General features: G+C 41.0%; 1 protein-coding gene across 2 annotated transcripts in view; it reads right to left on the bottom strand.

Annotated features, from left to right (window-relative positions):
* Positions 1 to 781: 781 nt before the first annotated feature.
* The window catches only part of FGD6 (FYVE, RhoGEF and PH domain containing 6), a 183,758-nt gene continuing 159,300 nt past the window's right edge, over positions 782 to 25,239 (bottom strand). For both annotated transcript variants that reach the window (XM_033953297.1, XM_033953296.1), the window contains 7 exons: positions 24,564 to 24,666; positions 23,906 to 24,052; positions 19,326 to 19,428; positions 13,123 to 13,250; positions 8,519 to 8,647; positions 3,144 to 3,292; positions 782 to 998 (listed from right to left, as the gene is read on the bottom strand). In XM_033953297.1, the coding sequence (XP_033809188.1) occupies positions 962 to 998; positions 3,144 to 3,292; positions 8,519 to 8,647; positions 13,123 to 13,250; positions 19,326 to 19,428; positions 23,906 to 24,052; positions 24,564 to 24,666 (796 nt within the window). In that variant the 3' untranslated portion in view covers positions 782 to 961. The remainder of the gene's footprint in view (positions 999 to 3,143; positions 3,293 to 8,518; positions 8,648 to 13,122; positions 13,251 to 19,325; positions 19,429 to 23,905; positions 24,053 to 24,563; positions 24,667 to 25,239) is intronic.

Below are 25,239 nucleotides of genomic sequence, written 5' to 3'. Positions count from 1 at the left end.
GAAAGGATCTGTTGCTACAGGACTCCATTCTCAAAAACCTTTCTCCTATTTTATATCACCATTCCCCAACATACCCAGCTAGTGATAGCTGGGGGCTCCTTCTGGAATGCTGGCTACCATATGCCAACTTTAAGAATCTTAAGTTTGATTTATAAAAGTACAGGAGACCAATGATGAAATAGGTGACTTTAAGCACTTATAATTCACCAAAGAGGACCCCCCCCATCCGAATCAAAATGTGATGCTGTTCATTTAGTCACACTGCTGGATTTACTATCTTGAGTTTTAAATACGAGAAGTTAAGTGCTGGGATGTTTTGAGTTTTGTCTTTTGATTCACCCTGCACTGTAAAGATTCAAGGTTATATAACAGTCATAACGTCTTTACCTCCCCACAACATCCTGAGCCCCAGCTGACCTAGAAGCCAAAGACCCAAAATGGAGGTCAAATGGGGGGATTTTCCACATGGATGTGCATAGTTGGTCCTGGGTTGCATTTTAGCACCTTTTATCACTAAACTAGCATTTTAGATATTACATGAAATGTAGAGACAACTGCATAATATCTTCAGCCCTTGTTATAATTTGACTGTCTGTGAAAACCTGCAGACAGCAATTTTTCATGCTCTTGTAAAAGACATGAATTTGGACCTTGATGTGAATGTTTCACATAAAATCCCTGGAAAACCCAGAATGTTCTAGACTTCACTGTGAATCCTAAAAAGTATCCCAGACAGGAAGTAAACATCGATGTTTAATAAATAACATGTAGACATCTTGTATCAAAGACAAACAATGTATTTACATATTTCCTTAATGCCTAAAAATCCCAAATGAAACAATAACACCACTCTTTATTCTACATACAAAAAGTGTGGCTGGTTCATTGTTGCATTGTTCCACTGTACAAAACTGGGCTGGATGTGACCTATTGCTTCTTGTGAGGAAGAATACGCCATATGCTACAAAATTGTTCCTTCTTGGAAAGCTTCAAGCCACCTAAGGGAAAGGAAAGCTTTTCATTACTTTAGTTCTAGGATGTATGACCAACAATAAACAGCATTTGAGGCAATTATTCTCTACAAACTCTGGCTCTAGTCATGGTATTCCCAAAAATAAGGCAGAATAAATTTGGCCAATTTATTAGGGCTATGCATGTAAAAAAATAGTTTCTTTTGTCTCAGCTTTTTACCTTATTCTGTGCTAAATCCAATTTATTTTTGGATGAAAAATGATGCAGAATGAAATAAATTAGTCATTTCCCTGTTTTAAAAATGACACCACAATCCTAGTTATGGTCTCTGGACTAGATTAAGGGGCTCTGTTCACAAAAGGTCTAAAGTGATTTCTGATTTATGGCATCTGATCTTAGCATTTTGTATACATGCATAAAGGAAAAAAAAAGTGCATGCAACATTTAACACTAAAGTTCTTATAGCTCTTCACATACCTTCGGATTCTCTAACAGGCGCCCACCTTAAAAGTAGCTGCCAATTATGTGTCAACCACAATCACATGTGCTGGTTGGAGCATTACGCCCAATTCACATAAAGATAGGCGGCTGAAATGTAGGCGGAAAACCATGACCTACATTTCAGCCGCCTATCATTGCCGGGGGAGCCTGAAACTAGCTTGCCATCAGTTGAGCAGGCAGGTTTCAGGGAGTCTGCCAACTCAGCTGATCAGGGGAAATTCCCCTGCCGCAAATAGCTCAGCCGGCTGCGGCAGGCAGAAGACCCCCACACACACACTTGGCAGGAGGGATGCCCGACATCAGCAGGAGAGATGCCCACTCTCTCCTGCCTGAATGACCTCCCCCCCTCCCCCAATACCTTTACAGGAAGACCGGCAAAAGAGATGCTCAACTCCCTCCTGCTGGCAGGCCTACCTATTCAAAATGGCGGGCCTTCCCAGTGCATCCTGGGATACCCTGGGAGGGGCCTAAGGTCATAATCGCCCCCTCCCTGAAGCACCTACATAGGCTCAATTCCAGCGCCTTTTATTTAAGCGTTGGTAGGCACCTCAACCTTGTCGTTTTTCATGGCATTTTTCAACTAATTTAGGTATTGGTAGGGTGCTGAATTTCCCCCCATAACATCTGCTTCTTTTCCCTTAACCATTTCAGTTAATTATAAACTTTTACCTAAATAAGTGTAATAATCATTAATAAAGGAGTAAATATATACATTTAAACAATCATTATTGAAAAAAAGATTAAAGAACTGTAGTCTGATATCAGATTATATAATCTTCCCTCATTGGATACCAATGCTGATTGTATATAGTTTTAAGAATACACTTCTCCCTCCGTATTCTCGGTTTCTGCACTCGCAGTTTCACATAATCGTGATTTTTCGTCGGGTGACTCCGCCCCTGTTGTACAATTATCTGCTTCGTCTCCTTCTCCTGCGGTAGTTGTACAGGACAATGAGGATGAAGACGCTGCCTAATTAATGTACAGTCCTGTACAGGTATTCCAGTATTGCACTTTAAGTACAGTATTGAACATTTCTTTTCTTCCTTGTTGGGAAAGCAGTACTATACTGTATTGAACTTTTTTGTTTACCCTGAGATTATTACAGTACTTGTATTGTTCAATAAATTTTGTTACAGTATTCAATAAATACAGTTAATATATACAGTACTGTATCATTCCACCAACATTGTGTGAATTTTTACTGTATAGTATTTAATTGTAGTCCTTTCCATAAACCGCAAATATGAATTGTATTTGTTAATCGAGGTTTTAGTAACAAAACCGCTATCTTTTACAAAAAAAAAAACCACGATTAACAAATACAATTCATATTTGCGATTTTTCCATATTTGCGACTATAGCTGGAACGCATCCCTCACGAATACGGAGGGAGATGTGTAAAGCCCAGGAAAGTCAGCAATAAAACTTCAAGTAGTCTGAAAGGGTGGGTTTATAAATCATTTATCTAATTCATTAATACTCCAGGAATCAGGCAAACTTTTTTATCTTACATAGGGTTTTAAGTGACAAGAAATATCTAGATGTATATCACTTCCCTGGACATGATACCCCTCCCCCCCCAAAAAAAAAAGCTGCAAACCAGGTTCTACCACTCTCACAGAATACAAGACAGACCCTGCTTGGTTACATTAACCTTTTCTACTTACTTTTGGGCTGTATGTGGATCTTCTGCTTTGAATAGATAAAATAAAGTGTTTTTGTGCAATAACTGGAACACTCTCGATTCCGAGCTCTCTTCCTTCACTTCAATGACTGTGAACCCCAACAACGGCTGGCTCTCCAAAGCAGCGACATCCTAGTTAAGAACAAAACAGCTGTGCTTTACCGAACATAGTTCCAGGAACTTTTTGGGGTGCAGAACAGTCTGGTTATCAGGATGGTGGAGTTGGAAGCAATTTTGGGTAGAATCAGTCTGTAAAAGTGGACCGACTCCTACTCCAGCTTCAAAATAAAAACGTATAGTGAATATTTTCATTAGCATGTTGTTATTCGGATTCTTTGTTCAAATTTTAAATATATTTGTCGTCTATTAGTTCTCTTTTGTACATAAAGAAATATCCTATGTTTTTGTAATCGAATTTCTTACAGATTTGCTATATACTGTACATAGGAGTTGGTGTCCCGATTCCACAGCCCTGCTATTTATAGTGGACTATATACCAATTCCCTTTTTCTACATCCACAGAATCACTTGTAAAATTGCCTTGCTCACCTTAAAAACACATAAAACCAGAGAACCGGCTTTCATTGACAAATTACTCGTTCCTCATGCTCAGCCCAGAGTTCTCAGATCTACCTCCCAACATTTATTTTTTTTTGTCCCCTCGCCACACAATATTTTCAGTAACCGCCCCCCTTACCTGGAACTCTTTGCCTCTACAAATCCGAGAGAAAACAAACTTGGATAAATGTTTCTTGTTTAAAGACGCCTTTGAGTATTCAGATTAGCTCACCTCTTTCTTACAAGGAAATGGCAGCTATTAAGAAATCCTCCCTTCCCTTTTGGTTTTTTTCCTTTATGTTCTCTCTTTTTTTTTTTTTTAATCTTTATTCATTTTCAAATCTTACAAGTGTATAATAATCAGTCAGAAACATTTTTAACAAATTACTTGACAATCTTACTTATAATCCTTAAAATATATAAATATAAAAGAATCCCTTCCCATCCACCCATTTATTAATAATAAAGCAATTAGCAATTATTATCTTTCCCAACCCCACCCTCCCTATACCTTATCTAATACCAAGGTGTTTAAGATGTTTGATCATTAGAATAAGTAATCAATGGCCCCCAAATATTTTTAAACTTATGATAATTTCCTTGTTGCATGGCAAGCAACCTCTCCATTTTGTAAATATGACATACTGAATTCCACCAAAAGGTATAATTAAGTTTGGTATAATCTTTACAATTTCCAGTAATCTGTTGAATGGCAACCCCTGTCAATATTAATAAAAGTTTTTATTATTTGCAGAAATTGGGCTTTTGAATCTCATAGATGTACCAAATAGAACCAGGTCTGCCTCATTGATGCTGACCTTGTAGTTTTTATTCTCCAAGACTAAAAACGTGGCCATTGAGAGGCAGAAATTTGGTGCCCAATCTCAATGCTCCAAATACCCCTAAGAACAGTTTTTTGTTTTTTATTCAAATACCCATATAACAATTTATACCACTGTGCGGCTTGGTGACCCAAGAAATCCGCCTGAAAGCATAGGAATTCCAAACTATGTTCTCTTTTCTTGATTTTATTGTAGTTCAGCCCTTTTCCTCTCGTGTTTTTGTTTGACTGTCTTTGTCCATGTAATCAGTTTTATGTTTTTAAAAAAAAAATTTTTTTTAAACTTGTATTCCCCTTTTTTATATTGTAAATCGCTTAGCATTCTAGATAGGCAATTAATTAAATGTTCATTAAACTTGAACCTTGATCCAGCCCTTGATTTTCCTCATTGTTTCTCTGTTTATGCCCTGTTCCTCTTGTAACTTCACCTGCCCTAGTGCTCTGTTTTAAAATTTAATGGACAGGATTACATTATGATGTTTTACTGTAAATATCTAAAGGGGTTTATGAGGCATGATAATCTCAGATTTGCTTGAAATAAATAAAGCCCAATGGAGACTGAAAAAAAAAAAGCAAATGTGAGAAAGACGTAAGCAAAGTTGAGTAGGTGTCTGAAGGAAGCAGCTGTTTCTCCAGAACAAACAGCAGCTGAATGGATAATGAATAATGTGCTATATATGAGAACCTTGAACTCTTGATACATGGTACAGGATAGTGTGCAAGCCGTTGGTAGCTTACTCATGAAGGTAGAGGGAGGGCATGCTAAATGGAAATCTCTTTCCAGTAGCAATAACTGCTCATTGTAAACTATTTCTAATATCTGTTATAAACCTAGTAATAAATAATAGAGATGGGATTTGATTATGTTTGTCCTAACAGTGAGTATAAGTGGAACGGACTATATATATGATGGTCTCATTTATCAAAGAGTTTTTAACAGAGTGATTGAAAGTCATTAATAAATTAGGCCTTAAGTGGGAATAAAACTGTGTCCTTTCTGCAAAGTTTGTATGCTACCACAGACATTTGTGATCCGAATCCACTGCCTCACAAAAAGGTAGCAAAAATTCTGGAATGTAGCACCAGCCCTGGGTCTTCCCTCTGCTGCATCCCACTGACAGGAAAGTGCAGGCGGGACGTGACAGAGGGAAGACCTAGGGCTGGCTGAAAGCAGTTTGCTGTGCATGTTATTACCAGCAAGCAAGGTCAAATTTAGGGTGCCGTGGGGGAAGGAAGAGGGAGGGAGAGAGGAGAAGGAGCAATGCTGGACAAGGGCTACAGAGAGAGGGGGGGGAGAAAGCTTTGCCCTGTAGCTCTAGCACCCTGGACCAAAGCCTCAGCTGGTCCAATGGTTCAGCCGGCCCTGCAAAATGGCACTGAGTGGTAAAAGAATATGATGAGGTACTGTATATACTCAAATATAAGCCGAAACCCCCATTTCCACCCCAAAAAGGAGGAAAAATGGTTGACTCAAATATAAGTTGGGTGGCTTAACATTCAAGTGCTCTGCCCTGTCAAGCTCTGTACCCAGCCAGTCAAGAAGCTGCTCAGCTGAAGAAACCCGATCTCGCAGCAGCCACCACCGACCAGGTTAGCAGCGGGGCAGGAGTGTGGAAAACTCACTCCTGCCCGCTGCACCTCTGGACCACCACCAGAGGAGGTACGAGGACAGGGCAGGGAGGAGAGTCAGGGTGCAGTGCATGCAATAATTCTGGGAGGGGGCGCTGGCCCGATTATAAACCTGGACGCCCATTTTTGGTCTAATTTTTTGGTAGGGAGAGATAGAGATTAAGCATACCAGTGTTTAATGTGTGGTGGCGGCAAAAAGGGCAAACAGAATGCTAGGAATAATAAAGAAGGGGATCACGAACAGATCGAAGAGAGTTATCATACTGCTGTACCGAGCCATGGTGCACCCTCTCCTGGAGTACTGCGTCCAGCACTAGTCGCTGTTCATGAAGAAGGACACAGTACTACTCAAAAGGATCCAGAGAAGAGCGACTAAGATGGTTAAAGGGCTGGAACAGTTGCTGTATAGCGAATGATTAGAGAAACTGGGCCTTTTCTCCCTCGAACAGAGGAGATTTAGAGGGGACATGATTGAAACATTCAAGGTACTGAAGGGAATAGACTTAGTAGATAAGGGCAGGTTGTTCACCCTCTCCAAGGTGGGGAGAACGAGAGGGCACTCTCTAAAGTTAAAAGGGGATAGATTCCTTACTAACGTAAGGAAGTTCTTCTTCACCCAGAGAGTGGTAGAAATCTGGAACGCTCTTCCGGAGGCTGTTATAGGGAAAAACACCCTCCAGGGATTCAAGACAAAGTTAGACAAGTTCCTGCTGAACCAGAACGAACGCAGGTAAGGCTAATCTCAGTTAGGGCACTGGGCTTTGACCTAAGGGCCACTGCGGGAGCAGACTGCTGGGCACGATGGACCCCGGGTCTGACCCAGCAGCAACAGTTCTTATGTTCTAATTATGAAGAAGAGGAACCTGCGCAGAGTTACAGATTCAACTCTGGTCAGTTTGTTCAGAGTATCAGATGGCCACCTTGTTGGGCAGTTGGATAGATCATATAGGAAAGTTTTTGAGTTGTAGCAGTTAATTGATTTTTTGCTTGTTGAAGCAAAATTTGTTTGCACCATCTACAGTCCCTGAAGCAGACGTCGAAATGGGGCACCTTGTCGAACTGAATGGGTGACTCAGTGGTGCTGTTTGGAAGTGTTTTAGTGCTCTTAAGCTAAGTGGAGTGATCTACTTCTGCTCCATTGTACATTTTTTGGGCATGGTCTGGTTCTGAAGGATTGTTTTTGACACATTTGACTACTGACATTTTTTGTATTGCTTTGCACAACTGAAGTTATAAAATACAAAAAAGAAGAGAGATTTGCAATGTAACAAACATTATCACTGATCAGAGTTTCTTAACTGCTTTGTACCATTTAAGAGCAGCATATATAGTAGAACCTCTGGTCACGAATGCTTCCGTACACAAACCAATAAAATTCACCAAAATTTTGCACCTGGTTATAACCACACAGTCGGGTGCCGAACAAACACAGCCCCGGCCATTTTCCCCTTCCGCCTCATACGTGCCAATGTTTTCCCATTTTCTGTTTCTGTATATGTACTTCCTTCACGCTTGAAGTAGACTCATGCAAGGTTAGTTTTCTTGGTTGTTTACGGTAAGTTTTTGTATAATTAAGGATTTTTCAAACTTTGATATTTTTTTTTTGGTTTACAGCGAACGGTTTGCAGGGGCCTAGTACTGACTCATGCAATATTAGTTTTCTCTGTTCAAAGTTTTCACATTTAGCTTACTATTACACTGTACATTCTATGGTATAATTAACTTTTTTGTGCTTAAAAATCTTTAAAAACAATATTTACATACAGTTCGTAAGGTCTGGAACCGACTAGTCGTATTTACATACAATCCAATGGGGAAATTAGGTTCAGGTCATGACCAGAGTTTTGGAACGAATTATGGTCGTGACCAGAGGTACCACTGTACTGCCTATGGTTAATGAACTTTTCTCTCTTGATAATTAACGTTATTTGTCAGCATGCCTTGTGTCTGATTTACCCAGAGAGATGTTTTGATAGTTGTGGTCTTTATTTTCTGACATTTATTATGTTAGATCACAATATACTCTGAGCTAATGTGTACATTTCTTTAAGATGCCAATGATCTAGGTATCAATGGTCAAATAGCATCTCATCATCCCACACAAACCCAGTAGCAAAAGATGGTCCTAAAACCATCAAACATTTTTCTTCTGCAACTGGACCCTGCATCCATTTTAGAAGTGTGGAAAAATCACTATCATTTCAAGTTTTTCAACAAATTTCTTCTACTCCCATGGAGTATGTAAGAAACAAACGAATGTATGCCGTGCTTCATCACAACTACACAGTATATAGGAAATTGATACAGTAATTTCTCTTTTAGCCTCTCACCTCACTCGCAGCGTATGTATATAACACCTTGTTTTTGATCACAAACCAGAGATGTTTCCACTGCTTCTTATTACCCTTGCTTCTGTACAGGTAGCCGCTCATTGAAGAGTCTTCTGCGCTAGCGGAGACCTGCAAGAGAGAACCAAAGCTCTTCAGATAAAGCTAAACAAAAAATCAGGGCCCTCTTCTATCAAACTGCAATAGCAGTTTTTAGTGCAGGGAGCCATGCTGAATGGCCCGCGCTGCTCCCAACACTCATAGGAACTCCATGAGCATTGGGAGCAGTGCGGCTCCCCGGCTAAAAACTGCTATCGCAGTTTGATAGAAGAGGGCCCAGGTCATTAAGAAATTGAAAAGTTAAAGTCAACTACAATAGTTTTGTTTATTTTTTGTTTTGTATTGTGACAATAGCATTTGACCTCTCAAGAGGTCCTACCACCTGGCTGCTCACACGTCTGAGGCAGCCCAAAAACTCCCTTATTCTCATTACATATCTAGATTATGGCACATCATCCCCATCCATTAGAAAGCTAGACAGTCTATGGAACTTCAGGAAGGCCGTGAAAACCTTCCTCTTTACAGACCCAGCTCCTTAACGACCCACGTCTGCACCCCTGATGGATGGATCTCAAAGGCACCGCCTAATACACCAAATGGAATCTCACTAAAACTCGCATGCCACCGCAAATATAACTTGAATTACTACCACATTCTCTGATGCCAACAATGCACCCACCTGCTAAGAAAAAGCTATTTTACCTCTGTTATATCTACATTGAAAATGATGCAATTTAAACCACCCTATGTCCATTAAGTCTGTATGTTATGTCTATACTGTAAATGCTGTAATCCAAAGCCCCTATGTCCGCCAAGTCTGTATTTCTCACTAAAGTTTGTCCTACTTATACTATGAATGTACTCTTGTAACCCATTCTGGGCTCCTTTTGGGAGGACGGGCTAAATAAATGAAAACATGTAGCTAAGCTTGTGATGCTAGCTCTCTTAAGAATCATATGATGATAGGAAATTTCCACATGTTCATTCTTTACAACGTGTCAACCTAAAAGTGTAAATCTGAACAATCAACGAAGAGCCTGTTCCAATATGTAAATACACTGTGTAGCTTGTATCCAGTCTTGCTCCAGTCATTAGGTAGGTGGTGAGACTTGATCAGGTCACGGTGTTCTCCATTGCACCAAAACAGTTTGTTTACAACAGAAGCAAGCTGTAGCAGTTGCACACTTTGCGGGTCATTTTATAAGCTTTGAATTTTAGATGCCAACTTCTCTTTATCAGCCCAAATCTCTATAGTGATGTCCACTTCCTTCTACTATTTAAGAACATAAGAATAGCTTTACTAGGTCAGACCAAGGGTCCATCAAGCCCAGTGGCCTGTTCTCATGGTGGCCAATCCAAGTCCCTAATACCTGGCCAAAACCCAAGGAGTAGCAACTTTCCATTATCTCAGAGTAAACAAGATTCCGGAGTCCCAAAGAGTAACAAGATTTTAGAATCTCAAAGAGAAGCAACATTCCATGCTACCGATCCAGGGCAAGCAGCGACTTCCCCCATATCTTTCTCAATAACATACTATTGACTTTTCCTCCAGTAAATTGTCCAAACCTTTCTGATGATACTTCTCAGATACAAACTTCATCCAGTTGCTGTACGCCTTTGTGCTGTCCCACATGGACTACTGTAATGGCCTGTATGCTGGCCTACCGATTACAAAGAGTCCAAAATGCCATGGTGAGACTATTAAAAAAACCTCGGCCTTTTTGACCATATTACCTCAGCACTGAGTGAAGAACTCCAGCTACCTATAAAGAAGCTGGCCATCTTCAAACAGCTGATGATAGCCTTCAAACCATGGTATGATCCCCTACTACATGGTGAGAAAGCTTCCCTTCTACCACCCACCTAGGCTGCTCAGATCCCAACTAGAACTCCAGCTGTGCATTCCGCTAGCGATCCATCATGGAAACTGCCTGGAAACTATCATTTTCCCATAGCATGTTCAAATTGTGGATCCAGCTCCCCCTTGCCATCAGAGCTATAGACAACCTGTTACCCTTCTGGAAAGCTGTGAAGACAAATCTTATTCTCAAACCAGCACGTACCAGACTTAAGACTCTTAACCGACCAAGTCTTAGCGTGCAATAAACGCACATGGCCACCTGGAACTCATAGCTTATATGCTAGTTAAAGTTCTCCAGTCTAACGTTTGTCTACTTTGTCCAATGTCTTCTGTATTATTGTTTACGTATCTCTGTAACTCGTTCTGGGTTCCTGGGGAGAATTGGCTATAAAACTAACTAATGCACATAAAACAGTGTTTTAAACATACAATAGGAGCTTTGAAAATTGCCTGGGGGTAAGCACTAGAAATGACACGGGGACAAATTTTTCCCTGTCCCTTCAGGAACTCAAATTTCCCCATCCCGTCCCCGCGAGTTTTGTCCCTGTCCCATTCCTGTAAGCTCTGCCTTAACTGCAGAAACCTCGAACACTTATAAGAACATAAGAATTGCCGCTGCTGGGTCAGACCAGTGGTCCATCCTGCCTAGCAGTCCGCTCACGTGGCGGTCCTCTGGTCAAAGACCAGCGCCCTAACTGAGACTAGCCCTACCAGCGTACGTCCTTGTTCAGCAGGAACTTGTCTAACTTTGTCTTGAATCCCTGGAGGGTGTTTTCCCCTATGACAGACTCCAGAAGAGCGTTCCAGTTTTCCACCACTCTCTGGGTGAAGAAGAACTTCCTTACATTCGTACGGAATCTATCCCCTTTCAACTTTAGAGAGTGCCCTCTCGTTCTCCCTACCTTGGAGAGGGTGAACAATCTATCCTTATGATTTTAAAAAGTTTGTGCAGATGAGGATGGAGCTTCCAGGAATGGGGCAGGCACAGGAAAAGAATTCACGGGGACAGGAAAATTAGTTCCCATGGGGATGGGGAAAAATTTGTCCCCATATATACCTAAGTGTGCTCTGCCAATCCATAGCATGTAGATAAATAGGTGTCAAAAAAAGAGAAAAGAGCAGGTAATAATCAAGACAATACAAGGAAGCTTCTACTGCTAGAGGGGGAACAAAGAATCACAAAAGCCAGCTCAAAATTACAAGTAGAGAAAAAGGCCTCATTAGTGCTCCAAAAAGGAGCTATAACCATGTTGTTGGCACAAGACTTAAAGTACAAGCTAATACAGCACATATATAACAGTCATAGATCATAAAAAACTCCACTCCAAAAGGCAGTATTCAAATCCACCCCAAACAGCAGGTTGCAGAGTAATAAGTCCACAGAGACCAGTAAGACACAGTCATACATAAATAGCAGTTGAAAAAAAAAAAATGGCCACTTACCTTATGCTGGTCAATTCAAGGACAATCCAAACAAACAAGACTGAAAATCCAATGTTCTTCACGCTGCTTTTATACCAGCATTCAGATTTTGTGCTTTTTCAGCGGTTTTTATTTTGGCTGGTCAAGCTTTTCATATTACTCCACATTTGCAAAGGTTACGCAATTAATATCTTGGATCCCTGAGGAAGGCGTGCTTTGCCGAAACACGGCCCGTGTTGGGTCCCTCTATGACAAATGTGGAATTTGTATTTTAAAGAATTTACTGAATAAAAGCAGCGTCAAGAGCACTGGATTTCCACAGTCTGGTTTGTTTGCATTGTCCTTTTTCTCCTGTGGAAATTTGGGTCAGCTTCTTTTGTTGTCACTTCAATTCAAATCCGTACAAATAAAGTGCAGATCGCCTCTGCACTTTATGGTTTGTACTTCTTGTATAATGGGAGTTTTTGCATGGGAGGTTTTGAATTATGGGGGTATGTATTGTCGATGATGTATGTAACGTTTAATGTAATGTTGATGTAATGTTGGATTTTATGTTATAGCTTTGTATGTAAGTTTGTAACCCACCCTGGGTAAGGGCGGGATATAAATGAATAAACAAATCCCAACGGGAGTATCCCGTTTCGCCGGTCACATCGTCAGGGTCTTTCCCCTACTGCTTAGGTTTTTTCAACAGCATATGTTGTTCAAAGAACACAGCGTACAGATCAGGCACATTTGTTGCATGTCCTTTGAGACCACCACTTTATGGGACCCCCTGAGAAGATGCGTCGATCGAAACATGGAGCATGTTGGGTCCCATATTCTGTAAAAAGTGGTCTATTTTGTACACAACAATCTGTTTTTTTGCTTTACTAAATTTTGCCTGCATCTTTGTACATCTGTCTGCAGTCTTTTTTTGTCTTTGCTCCACTGCATCCTCACTGCAGATTTGTGGGATTTGTCTTTTTGTCTGAATTCTATTTGCTTGACTTGAACAGCATAAGATAAGTGGCCATTTTTTTTCAACTGCTGTTTATATATGACTGTGTCTTACTGGTCTCTCTGGACTTATCATCTTGACAAACAGGTGTCCCCAGGAGAGGCAGAGGCTGGCTGGTGTTGGAAACTTTTGGGGAAGTGATTTTACAAAACGCACACGCTCTGCATGTTATATAAGGACAACAGATGCATCTGTGTGCCTTGCTATAATGTTATTCTCCCTTAACGCGACATCTGAAAATTGTAAAAGAAAACTACAGCTTACTTCTTTAAGAGCAGCAGGGATTTTTTTCTGCTTTCTTCCTGATGGAATGCTGTGCAAAACCGTTGACAACGCGCTGGAAGGAGATTTATGGCCTAGTGGTGAGCCAGCCTTAGAAAGATACTGGTTATCTATAATACAGAAAGAGGCCAGTTGGTTTTAGAAGGTGAAATGCTAGGGATACAGAAAAACAGAGGAATTATTTATTTTCTGTTAAAGGATCAACAGAATGTTATGCTCTTTTACATATATGGTTGTGTTCTCTCTATTTCATACACCGCCTTTCCTCTGCAGATATCAAAGCAGTTTATAATACATTGAACAGGAAGCAGGTACTCTTAAGTAGTTTCCCTATCTGTCCCAGAGGGCTTTCAATCTAACTATGGTACCTGGGAGCAATGGAAGGTTAAGCGACTTGCCCAGGGTCATAAGGAGCAGCAGTGGGATTGAACCCACAAGCTCAGGGTACCGAGGCAGAAGCTCTAACCGCTAGGCCACTCCTATACTCCACTCCACAAGGAGCTAGCAGAGTATGGTGCAGTGGTTAAAGCTACAGCTTCAGCACCCTAGGGCTGTGGGTCACAATTAGAGAATGACACGGGGAAAAAATTCTGTCCCCGTCACTGGACCACTATCCCCTTCACCGTCCCGTCCCCAAACCCGCCGTCCTCTTCACCACCCCATCCCTGAACCCACGGTCCCCTTCACCGCCCTGTCCCCTTCACTGCCCCATCCCCACAGCATCCATCCTTCAGCGGCCCGAGAATCTCCCTCCCTCCCCTTACCTTCATGGCATAAAGAAACTTAAGGGAGGGAAGGCGTGCAGTCACCGATCGCACTTGCGTGGCCCCTTCCCTCCCTCCCACCAAATCTATCTCCCTCCCCCTTACCTTGGCGGCACTTTAGAAAAGAAACTGAAGCCAGTGAAGCCTGCCTGTGCCGAAGCTTCTTCTCTGATGCAACCGGAAGTTGCGTCAGAGGAGACGCTTCCGCCCACATACACGTGACTGCAGGGCGGCACAGGCAGGCTTCGCAGGCTTCAGTTTCTTTTCTAAAGCGCCGCCAAGTTAAGGGGGAGGGAGATAGATTTGGCCAGAGGTAGGGAGGTGACCATGCGCCTTCCCTTCCTTAACTGCGGGGACAAGGCCATTCACTGCTTCATGGGGTGGTGGATGGCCTTGTCCCCACGCCCACAGTGAGCACTCCCCCCCCCATCATTTTGGCGGGTTATCCGCAGCTACCCATGGCTAGCCCCGCGGGTAACTGCCACCGTGTCATTCTCTAGTCACAATCTAATCTAATCTTTGATTTTTTTATACCGATTCATCCCAACAGGAGGGCTCGACTCGGTTAACAAAATATTAATAAAATGATACAGGAGATTAGAACAGAAACTATATCTTTTAGGCCAGAATTTTATGATTGATTATTTGAAAAAGAAGGATCATTAGTAAATTTCTGAAAATAAATAGGCCTTCAGTACTTTACGAAAAGTGGGTAGATGAGAGAGAACTCTAATTATAGAAGGAAGGTCATTCCAAACTTTTACGAATAAAAATGGCTCCATTGTCCTATACTTGGCTCACTTCTACATTTTGATTTCTAGAGTGGTGCTGTGGTTAAAGCTTCAGCCTCAGCACCCTGAGGTTGTGGGTTCAAACCCACGCTGCTTCTCGTGACCCTGGGCAAGTCACTTAATCCCCCCATTGCCCCAGGTACATTAGATAGATTGTGAGCCCACTAGGATAGGCAGGGAAAAATGCTTGAGTACCAGAATAAATTCATATATACCGTTCTGAACTTTCCTGGGAGAACGGTTTAGAAAATTGAATAAATAAATAAATGTAATAATGGGCAAGTCAAACTTGTATTCTTAGAATGAGATACAGCAGTGGCCTAGTGATTATAGCAACAGGTTGTGAACCAGGGAAGTGACTGACCCTCCTTATGACCATGGGTAAGTTGCTTCAACCTCCATTGACTCAGATACTAACTAAGGCCCCAGTTTACTGAAGTAAAATTGGGCATCTGTGTGTCATTTTACCACTTTAATTAATCAATTTCTTATATTCTACCTACCCCAGTACAGGTTCTAAGCGGATTACAGAAAGAAAAGACCAGAAACAATAAAGCTAACAGTTCCAATGAGACTAACACTTATTTGTACAAAATATTTTTTCCAAAAGAATAGTCTTAATTGATTTACAAAAACCAACATAAATATGCATTTGAACTAAGGCTGCACTAAATATTTGTATTCACTTTGGCCCCAAATAGTGCCTGGAATACATTATTCATATTCGGTTGAATAGTGATTTAAATTTGAACACGAATAATCTTGGTCTCTACTGTGCTAAATCCTACTGAAATAGTAGAGATATTTATACTCGAAACAGTTCATCTTTCAGCTTTCACTTCTAGTGGTGCAAAGATCCGACAGGGATTCCCCATTTCGCCAATTAGGCTGCCTCAGGAATCTTCCACTTCAGAAAAATATGATACGGCTTACTCTCTCAAAGGATATTTTTGTGTAAGCCATATCATATTTTTTCTGAAGTGGAAGATTCCCGAGGTAGCCTAATTGGCGAAACGGGGAATCCCTGTCAGATCTTTGCACCGTTGGAATGAAAGCTGAACCGCGTCGAGTATAAATATCTCTGCAGGAGTAATTAATGAGTGGACGGAGGATCACGGCAACAGAAAGTTCACATGCTAAGTAATCTTGTGATTTCAGAACTGTGTATTAACATCTACCTGCATTATGTTGCTTAATTCTTTGAAAGTTAAAATATTGAAACACTGCTACAAATTTTGAATGGAAGTACACTTGATTGTTTATTCTTATTGTTTATTCAAATTTTTGATTAAACGCTTTATCGATACTACAAAGCGTTGTACAAGGTTTAAAATAACATTTAAACAAATTTAACAATTAAGACATATCTTTATATAAAAATTTCTAGACTGACGACAATTACATACAGGGTAATTACAGACCTGAAGTAAACACAAATGGGAAGGAGGGGAGAAATACAATTAATATAGAAAATGTGAGAAACACTTATGGTAAACACAAAAGGGACTGGGAAATTGCATGTAAAAAACAAGAGTAGATTAATCTCTAAGTTTCAGATAATCAATTAAAAGCATCTTTAAAAAGAAAGCACTTTAAATTACTTTTAAAATTTTTTATATTTTTTTCTTTTTTTAAATCTAAAGGAAGAGTATTCCAGATCATAGGGGCTGTCACAGAGAAAATGACACTAATGGGAGTTTTTTTTATACCCATGAAATATATCTGAGGTCTTTGTCTCCCTTTTTTTTTTTGTTTTCTTTTGTTCTTTTTGTGGTGGGTGTGTAAGAAAAGTGTGGTTATGAAGGATTAGAAGTGCAACATTTTTACAAGAGGTTGGTTTTTTTTTTGTATACGAATGGCAATTAAAATAATTGTTACTGGAATTCCACCATTAACTTTTGATCTAGTATAAAATACCCAGAATCTTCAATGAGGAGTCTAGTTTAATGAAACATATTTTCCACAAACATTCGCTCTTGAGCTGAATCATCTGTAGGGCCAATTAACTATTAATCACACTCTCTCACATTAGTGAATCCCTCAGAAAATTCAGTTTTCTGCTGTAGCTCTCTTTTCAAGGACTGGGTCCACAGAGAATAACATCACACTCCTCTTCCCTCCCTCCAGATCCCTGTTCCTGTTGTTCCAGCTCCCTCTTTACAAATAATGTTGGAGGGAGAGTGCATTTGACCAGCATTCAGGGGAGAGAGAGGGTTGGAATTCAGACTTGTTTCTTTTAACATGAATTGAGGATCAAGAATGGGCGAGTGTGGGGGAGGGGGCAATTCTTTTAATATTAATAGCCCTTTAACGTACTCTCTTGAGCACTGACTTACATGTTAGCAGGCCACTGCTCCCAGGGGAAATTAAAAACACTTCTTGAGATGTTGTTAACATTGAATGAATAATGAAGGTTACAGAGTTTAACATAACCTGTTTTATTCATTATTTTTAATGAGCATTTTGTTATTCTGATGTTGTGCTGTATTATTGGAAAATAAATACAGCTAAGTGAATATAGATCTCTTAGACCAGGGGTGGGCAACGAGGGCTGCAATCCAGTCGGGTTTTCAGGATTTCTCCCAATGAATATGCATGAGGTCTATTTGCATGCACTGCCTCCATTGTATGCAAATGGATCTCATGCTTATTCATTGGGGAAATCCTAAAAACCCTACTCGACTGCGGCCCTCGTTCCCCACCCCTATCAGACTTTAAGTCCTCTCTTGACAGGAAAATATGTACCGTACCTGAATGCAACTCATCTTGATCTACCAATAAAAAGTGTGATCTAAATTGAAGTACAGTGCTACACTTCTTACAGCATGGGACAGGTTGAATGCTTTACTTTTTATCGTTCATCAGGTTAAGTCTCTCTTATCTGTACCCTTCTCCTCTACTGCCAACTCCAGACTCCGTCCCTTCTATCTTGCTGCACCACCTGCCCAAGTCAGTCCATCAAGCTCTGTCTCTGGCAGGATTCAAATCTAGGCTTAAAGCCCACTTTTTCAAAGCTGCTTTTCACTCCTGCCTCCCACTCAATTGTAAAATACCCATGTCTATTTTGTGAGAAATTCCCTATTCCCAATTTTCTGTTTTAATTAGATTGTAAGCTCTACTGAGAAGGGATTCTCTCTCATACGTTTAATGTACAACGCCGCGTACGTCTGGCAGCGCTATAGAAATGTTAAATCAACAGCAAAATAGGGAGAGATATATAATAACACAGGGATACACAATCTATCAAAATATAAGAGAATCCTAATCAATTAATATAATCACAAAATTTAATTAATAAGTATTAAATGTTGCTACATTAGAAATAGAGGTATTATTCTAAAATTCATAATATCAGCAATAAATTAAATAAATAGCATACAATTCATACATTCATAACAAAATAGTGAACAATAAAACAAAACAAACATGTCAAAGTCCAAGTGTTCTCAATCCTAGTTCGTGAACAGCTAGTCCTTAAAGTGGTAGAGAATGACACGGTGACAAAATTCATCATCGTTCCCGTCCCCGCGGATAACCACGGGAAACCATCTTCATGTCATTCTTTAAGGAGAGAGGAAAGAATCAGAGTATGAATGGTCACAACCACTGACCCGCAAGCTTTGCTTTGAAGAATGCTGGTGTAGAAGGACCGAGGTTGAAATACACTAGAAAATGACATGGAATTATTTCCTGCGGTTATCCGTGGGGACGGGGACGGTGATGAATTTTGTCACCGTGTCATTCTCTAGGTGCAAGTATTTCATAGGTGCTTCACAAAGTGACTGATTAAACATCCACATAGAAAATCCAGCTCCGAATATGGGCAAATGCTCCGATACAAATACAGCTCCCTCAACACGAGCCGTGTTTCGATATTATCTTTTTCAAGAGGAAGAGCAGTACAGACAAGGAGAAAAACTGGGTTAACCGTGAGGAGAGTTGTAGAACAGCCAGAGGCAGTTTTTTTTAAAGGTGGCGTCTGTCTCAAAAACAATTTAAACCGTTCCTTCAAAAATGCAAGCTGTCGCGGAAGCAGCTTGCATTTTTGCAGGAACTGTTTAAATTGTTTTTTGAGACAGACGCCACCTTTAAAAAAACTTTTGAATCTTGCATATCGGTTCCCCGACGCAGGAACGAAACAGGCCACGTCGGAACCCTCGATAAAAGTTAAGTTCTTTTTCAACCATTTACATATACTACCATTTAGACTGCATAAGCAGCGAAGAAAGTATGTTTTTTTGAAGTCGGTTCAACTATATGCAATGATTGGGTGGTGAGATGATTGTTTTTGCCTCCATGTCTCTGAGCATATTTTTGACTATACGGTATATGAAGATAATTTTAGTATTTTAAGGAGTATCTGACATAAGATGAGTAGTTATAATTAATTACCATGTGTACAGAGGAAAATAGCATAATTCTAAGGGGTGCAAATACATTTTTACACAACAGCTGCAGGGTCCAGGCTAGAGGAGCACACTGTATGGCAAGATCTGGCAATGATAATTTGACTAAAGGAAACTGAAAAACATAATATCACCAATATCTTGATTAGATATGTAGCCTGAGGTTGGCAAGGGAAGTAAAGCACAGATGCTGAATAGAAACATTTTTCTTTTTCTATTTTTACCTTGTTTCTGCAGTTCTCCAAAGCAATGATCGCACACACGAGCTGGTTGGTTTTTCAGATATTCTAGGCTGTGCTTGTTAGCTGAGCAGGCCTGGCAGACAATCTGAAACCCAAAACAACATATTTTATTACAGTACGAGTAAGAAGAAAAGTTAAAGTTAAAATTCATACTCTGTGATAGGGTGGGGGTAGGGATTTTCTTATCATTTATCATTACTGCTTATACAATATTGGGGGATTTTTCTGTGTATTTGATCTTGATTGATATATCTTTTTGGGAAGGGGGGGTTTAAAGGGCGGGGTGTACACTTGGCATTTGTTTCTAAAATAGGGCAAGCTGTACATTGTGGTTTCTTTCTGGTTCGTTTGTTTTGTATATCTTGATTGCCCAATAAAACAGTTTTGAACTAAAGTTAAAATGTATTTCTATCCTGCCTTTAACAAGGTGGAGGACAATAAAAGATTCACAAGAATAGCAAATATATAATAAAAATACAAACAATAATCAAACAAAAACAAAAGCACAAAAAAATGAAATGTACATACACTTGAACAATCATATTTCAAATATTTCCATTTCTTATGCTACAGATCAGGATGGCTGAGCCTCATCATCAGATTATGAATTTCACTAGGGCCTAAAATCTGATGACTGGTTTTGTATTTTAAGGGCATATTGATTCTATCCCTACTGCAAACACTGGTTCATAGTCCTGCTTAAGAAAACTAGGACGAATCGAGGTATGCAGCCTGTCCTGAAAAGACTGAGCCAATTGTCAAGTCAAAGCCTAGAACACAGATCAGCACAAAAAGCAAAGAGATTGTACTCTGACCTAAGGTGTGGTTTTCCAGTCTGTAAATTATGCAAATGAACCTCGGCCTAGTTAGAGCTAACAGGAGATGGTTCTTTACCTGTAACACAACCTCAGCCCTATAAACACTCAGCAGTGAAAGTTGCTGATACTGGGAAAAAGCCCCTACATTGAGAGCTCCAGGTTCAAATTTCACCTCTGCTGTTTATTGGGGGGAGGTCATTTTATAACTGGTTTTCCTATGTGGGTACTGTTGAATATTCAGAATGAAAATATGACGCTTTGAAACTCACCTTGGGGAATTTATGTGCTGACACTTGCTGCTGACCATGCATAAAATTTCTCAGGTTAATTTAAATGCGTATGCATGTATTTTGTCAAATCTGTTCATAAATGCTAACCCCTCTTCAACCCTACTTCGGGGAACTCAGTATGGGTAAACTTATATGTGTACAAGTGAAACACACATCTCTTTATCCATATATCAAGAGGGTGATTTTATAGAAGACTATTTCTAAATGTAAAGCCCTGCTTTATTCATAGATATGCTTTTGAGAATCAGCCCTGTGGGGGGAGGGGGTAATTTTATTTATTCATTCAATTTTCTATACCATTCTCCCAGGGGACTCAGAACAGTTTACATGAATTTATTCAGGTACTCAGGCATAATTCCCTGACTGTCCCGATGGGGCTAACAATCTTATCTAATGTACCTGGGGCAATGGGGGAGCAGGTGACCCACCCAGGAGCAGCATGGGCCTGCACGCACAACCTCAGTGTACCTAGGCTGTAGCTCCAGCCACGGTGCTGCATTCCCAGACATAGTACGGTAACAGGTAGCATGGTCATATTAGACAAGACGGCAAAACAAAGCTAACAGAATGGTAAAACGTGAGACACGGCATGGTGAGTACGGTTTAGCAAAACAGTATGGCAAAGCATGGTTAATATAGTATAACATGGGACTTGGCAATTGGTAAGGCAAGCACCCATGACAAACATAGCATGGAGGACATGGAACGACAAACACGGCACGAGATAATGTGGTATACATGGCGTGGTAAATATGGCGTATAGTATGGTATAGGAAGACAGTGGTGAACAGTCTGACGTAGTGTGGGAGAACATAGGATGGAGCTCATCAGCTTGTGAGACCCAAGAGGGTCTAGGGGATTTGGATTGGCACAGGATAAGGGTAAAAAATTTGTCAATTAATGGTGTCACTCAAGTGCCTTTATAAAATAAGCACCGAGGGCCAGATTCTGTAATTGGGTGCCTACAAGGACAAGCGCCTAAAATTAGTGCCCGTTGCACGTCAATCACACTTAGGCGCCCGTTACAGAATCATGCTGAGTGGCACCTAATTTAAAACTTACGCGCCTGTAATGTAGGCCAAGGTTTTAAAGGCTTACATTATAGGTGCCTAAGTCCTTTAGAGAATTGTGCCTAACAGCGCCTAAGTCTTTCTCCACCCCTAAACACACCTACTTTGGTGTTAGGTACCGATAAGCGTCATGCAATAGGGACCTATTTTTTGCAGAATCACGGCTAAGATGACAGGCGCCTATCTGCAAATTAATTTTTTTTTCCCAATTATGAGCTTGATACAGCTCATAACTGAAGCCAATTTACTAATTAACCCCCCCCCCCCTTTTACAAAACCATAGAACGGTTTTTATCACCGGACGCGGCGGTAACAGCTCCAATGCTCATATGAACACTGCAGCTGTTACCGCCGTGGCCGGCGCTAAAAATCATACCATGGTTTTGTTGAAAGGGGGGGAGGCAAGTTAGGTGCCTAACTTTAGGTGCCTATTTATTTAGGCCCATTTTGTAGAATTTACCCCCCCTAGTCTCCGTAACAGACAAATCCTCACACACAAACTTACACTTTCTCCAAAGAAGGTGGAAATGTGTGTACGTATGTATTCATACTTTTTGAAGTACATACGCACATCACAATGCCACTCTCACTCTATCCTACCGCCACCTATACTCCCCATCCTGCTGGTGCACATACTTGTATCCATATATTCAATCTGTGCACATCCGTAAGAGCCCTTTACTATGTATACAATGTTTTTCACATTTGGAAAATGCTCTATTAAAAGTTGCCCATCTTTAGGCATTTCTAAAGTACTCGACTAGAGTATGTACATAATTTATACCAGCTTTAGGACAACTGTAAACACATTTATATGCTACAGGGAACAATCAGGCTCTCGGGCTCAGATAACGGCACCTCAATTTAGATGTCTAGATTGGCACGCCTAACTTAAATTTTCTTAATTAGCTCAGTTGGTGCTGTTAATTGAAAGCGCCTTTAAAATATAAGAACATAAGCAGTGCCTCTGCTGGGTCAGACCAGAGGTCCATCATGCCCAGCATTCCGCTCACGTGGCGGCCCATCAGGTCCAGGACCTGTATAGTGATCCTCTATCTATATCCTTCTATCCCCTTTTCCTTCAGGAAATTATCTAATCCCTTCTTGAACCCCAATACCGTACTCTGTCCTATCAAACCCTCTGGAAGCGCATTCCAGATGTCCACCACCCTTTGAGTGAAGAAGAACTTCCTAGCATTGGTTCTGAGTCTGTCCCCTCTTAATTTTTCCAAATGCCCTCTCATTCTTGTAGTTTTCGAAGGTTTGAAGAATCTGTCCCTCTCCACTTTCTCTATGCCCTTTCATGATCATTTAAGTCTCTATCATGTCCCTTCTAAGTCTCTGCTTTTCCAGGGAAAAGAGCCCCAGTTTTTCTAATCTTTCAGCATATGGAAGGTTATTCATACCTTTTATCAATCGTGTTGCTCTTTTCTGAATCCTCTCGAGTATCGCCATATCCATGATTAAAAAAATTAATTAGCTAGCAGGTGCCTAACCCATAGGCAAATACCACTTTGAGATAGGCATCTACTCCAAGGGACCTACCAGAAAGCAGGTGTGGTTAGCAACATAGTAGATGACGGCAGATAAAGACCCGAATGGTCCATCCAGTCTGCCCAACCTGATTCAATTAAAATTTTTTTAATTTTTCCTTCTTAGCTATTTCTGGGCAAGAATCCAAAGCTCTACCCGGTATTGTGCTTGGGTTCCAACTGCTGAAATCTCCGTCAAAACCTAATGCAGCCCATCTACACCCTCCCAGCCATTGAAGCCCTCCCCTGCCCATCCTCCACCAAACGGCCATATACAGACACAGACCGTGCAAGTCTGCCCAGTACTGGCCTTAGTTCAATTTTTAATATTATTTTCTGATTCTAGATCCTCTGTGTTCATCCCACGCTTCTTTGAACTCCGTCACTATTTTCCTCTCCACCACCTCTCTCGGGAGCACATTCCAGGAATCCACCACCCTCTCCGTAAAGTAGAATTTCCTAACATTGCCCCTGAATCTACCACCCCTCAACCTCAAATTATGTCCTCTGGTTAGGGATGGATTCTCGGTGGATTTGGGGTGCAGTTTGACTTAAGACACCAGTAGGTGCCTAACTTAAACACACTCGGGCCTAAATGAGTGTGTGCCTAAGGTTTCAATGCCTACCGGTGCGATTCTATAAACGGCGCCTAGCGGATGAATGACAGTTGCACTCAATGGCACTTAGAAGTTAAGTGCTGTTTATAGAATCAGGGTCTCAATGTATAACTGAATAAAATCACCTCCCTTGTGCCTTTCTTAATTTTCTTTTTACAGGCCTCTACATGCCAATATGAGTTTCTTCATTGGGGGACGGACTTGCCAATCCTTTCAGCTCCTAATGGAAACGCACCTTCCCACAGGCCCTGCAGTGGTGTCGCCTCCAGGTGAGCGTGAATTCACTAGTGCAGACCATGCACATCGTAGCCCTGGTGTCAGGAACCCAGATGGGCGCTTTGGATCCTAGGGGGCTGTCCTCCTCCTCCTTCTCTGGGTCTGCCTGAGAAAACCAGAAAGAAAATCCATCAGAGAGAAATAACCCCCACCTCATCCTGTGTGGCAACGGAGAGATAGAGCTTGGATGAGACTCTGGATGTCACATCTCGCCCAAGTGTCAATTATAGTACTTTAAACCCAATCTTAGTGCAGAATGGCAGCTAAGTTCTTTCGCCATCAGAGCCCCTCCTTAATAAAAACACTGTAAATTCTGGGGTCTCGCTTCCCTTTATTTTATGACCGTATCAGAGCCAAGGCTCCAAATAATTTTATCACTTGAAAGAGAAGAGATGTTGGTAAGGAGCCAAGAAATGGGTCTACAAGGACTTTTGTTACACAGGATCTGTTTTAAGCCTCCTTGTGGGGGCGGGGGGGGGGAGGGGCAGGGACCACACAGTCACCAACTTGATATCACATTTCCACTGGCTAAACACACACAGGCATTGGCAAGTATGGAGGTGATACAGCAGTGTCTAATAAACTACGTCATCAGTATATACAAGTGATAGCTTTACCTCGTCAAGACTTTTAGTCGGATTAAATGTGATCTTTTTCTTTGTATGCTCTTCGATCGCCCTGGAAATAGCTTCTAGCCACTCATCTCTTTCCGTAGCTGAACTGCAAGAATCAAAACAAATGAAGATGGTCATTTACTACAGAAGCACTCTCTCGTAATGCATTTTCCTATCCATCCGATTCTCGGTTTACATTTTACACTCTGCGGTGGTTCTTATGTGCAAAGTCAGTTCCGCTTTCTTCCATTATGCATCGTCAAATCACGCGACGCACTGCTTTCTCTTATTTGGCATCTTCATTATCTCCCTCCCAATTTGTGACAAGAGTTCAATCTGGAGCAAAAACCCTGCTTTTGAGACAGGCACAGGGGGAAGCCACTGCTTGCCCTGGGATTGATGGCAAACAATGTTAATAATATTTGGGATTCCGTTAGGTACTTGTGACCAGGATTGACCGATATTGGAAGCAGAATACTGGGCTAGATAGACCATTGGTCTGTCCTAGTATAGAAACATAATGAATACAAATAATAGAAACAAACATGATGGCAGATAAAAGGCCAAATGGCCCATCCAGTCTGCCCACCTGCAGTAACCATTATCTCTTCCGCTCTCTAAGAGATCCCACGTTCCTATCCCAGGCCTTCTTGAATTCAGACATAGTCTCTGTCTCTAC

Source organism: Geotrypetes seraphini, chromosome 7 (genome assembly GCF_902459505.1).
Source record: "Geotrypetes seraphini chromosome 7, aGeoSer1.1, whole genome shotgun sequence".
Lineage (NCBI taxonomy): Eukaryota > Metazoa > Chordata > Amphibia > Gymnophiona > Dermophiidae > Geotrypetes > Geotrypetes seraphini.
Note: the sequence above shows the minus strand (reverse complement) of the source record. Positions and strands in the feature narration are given on the sequence as shown.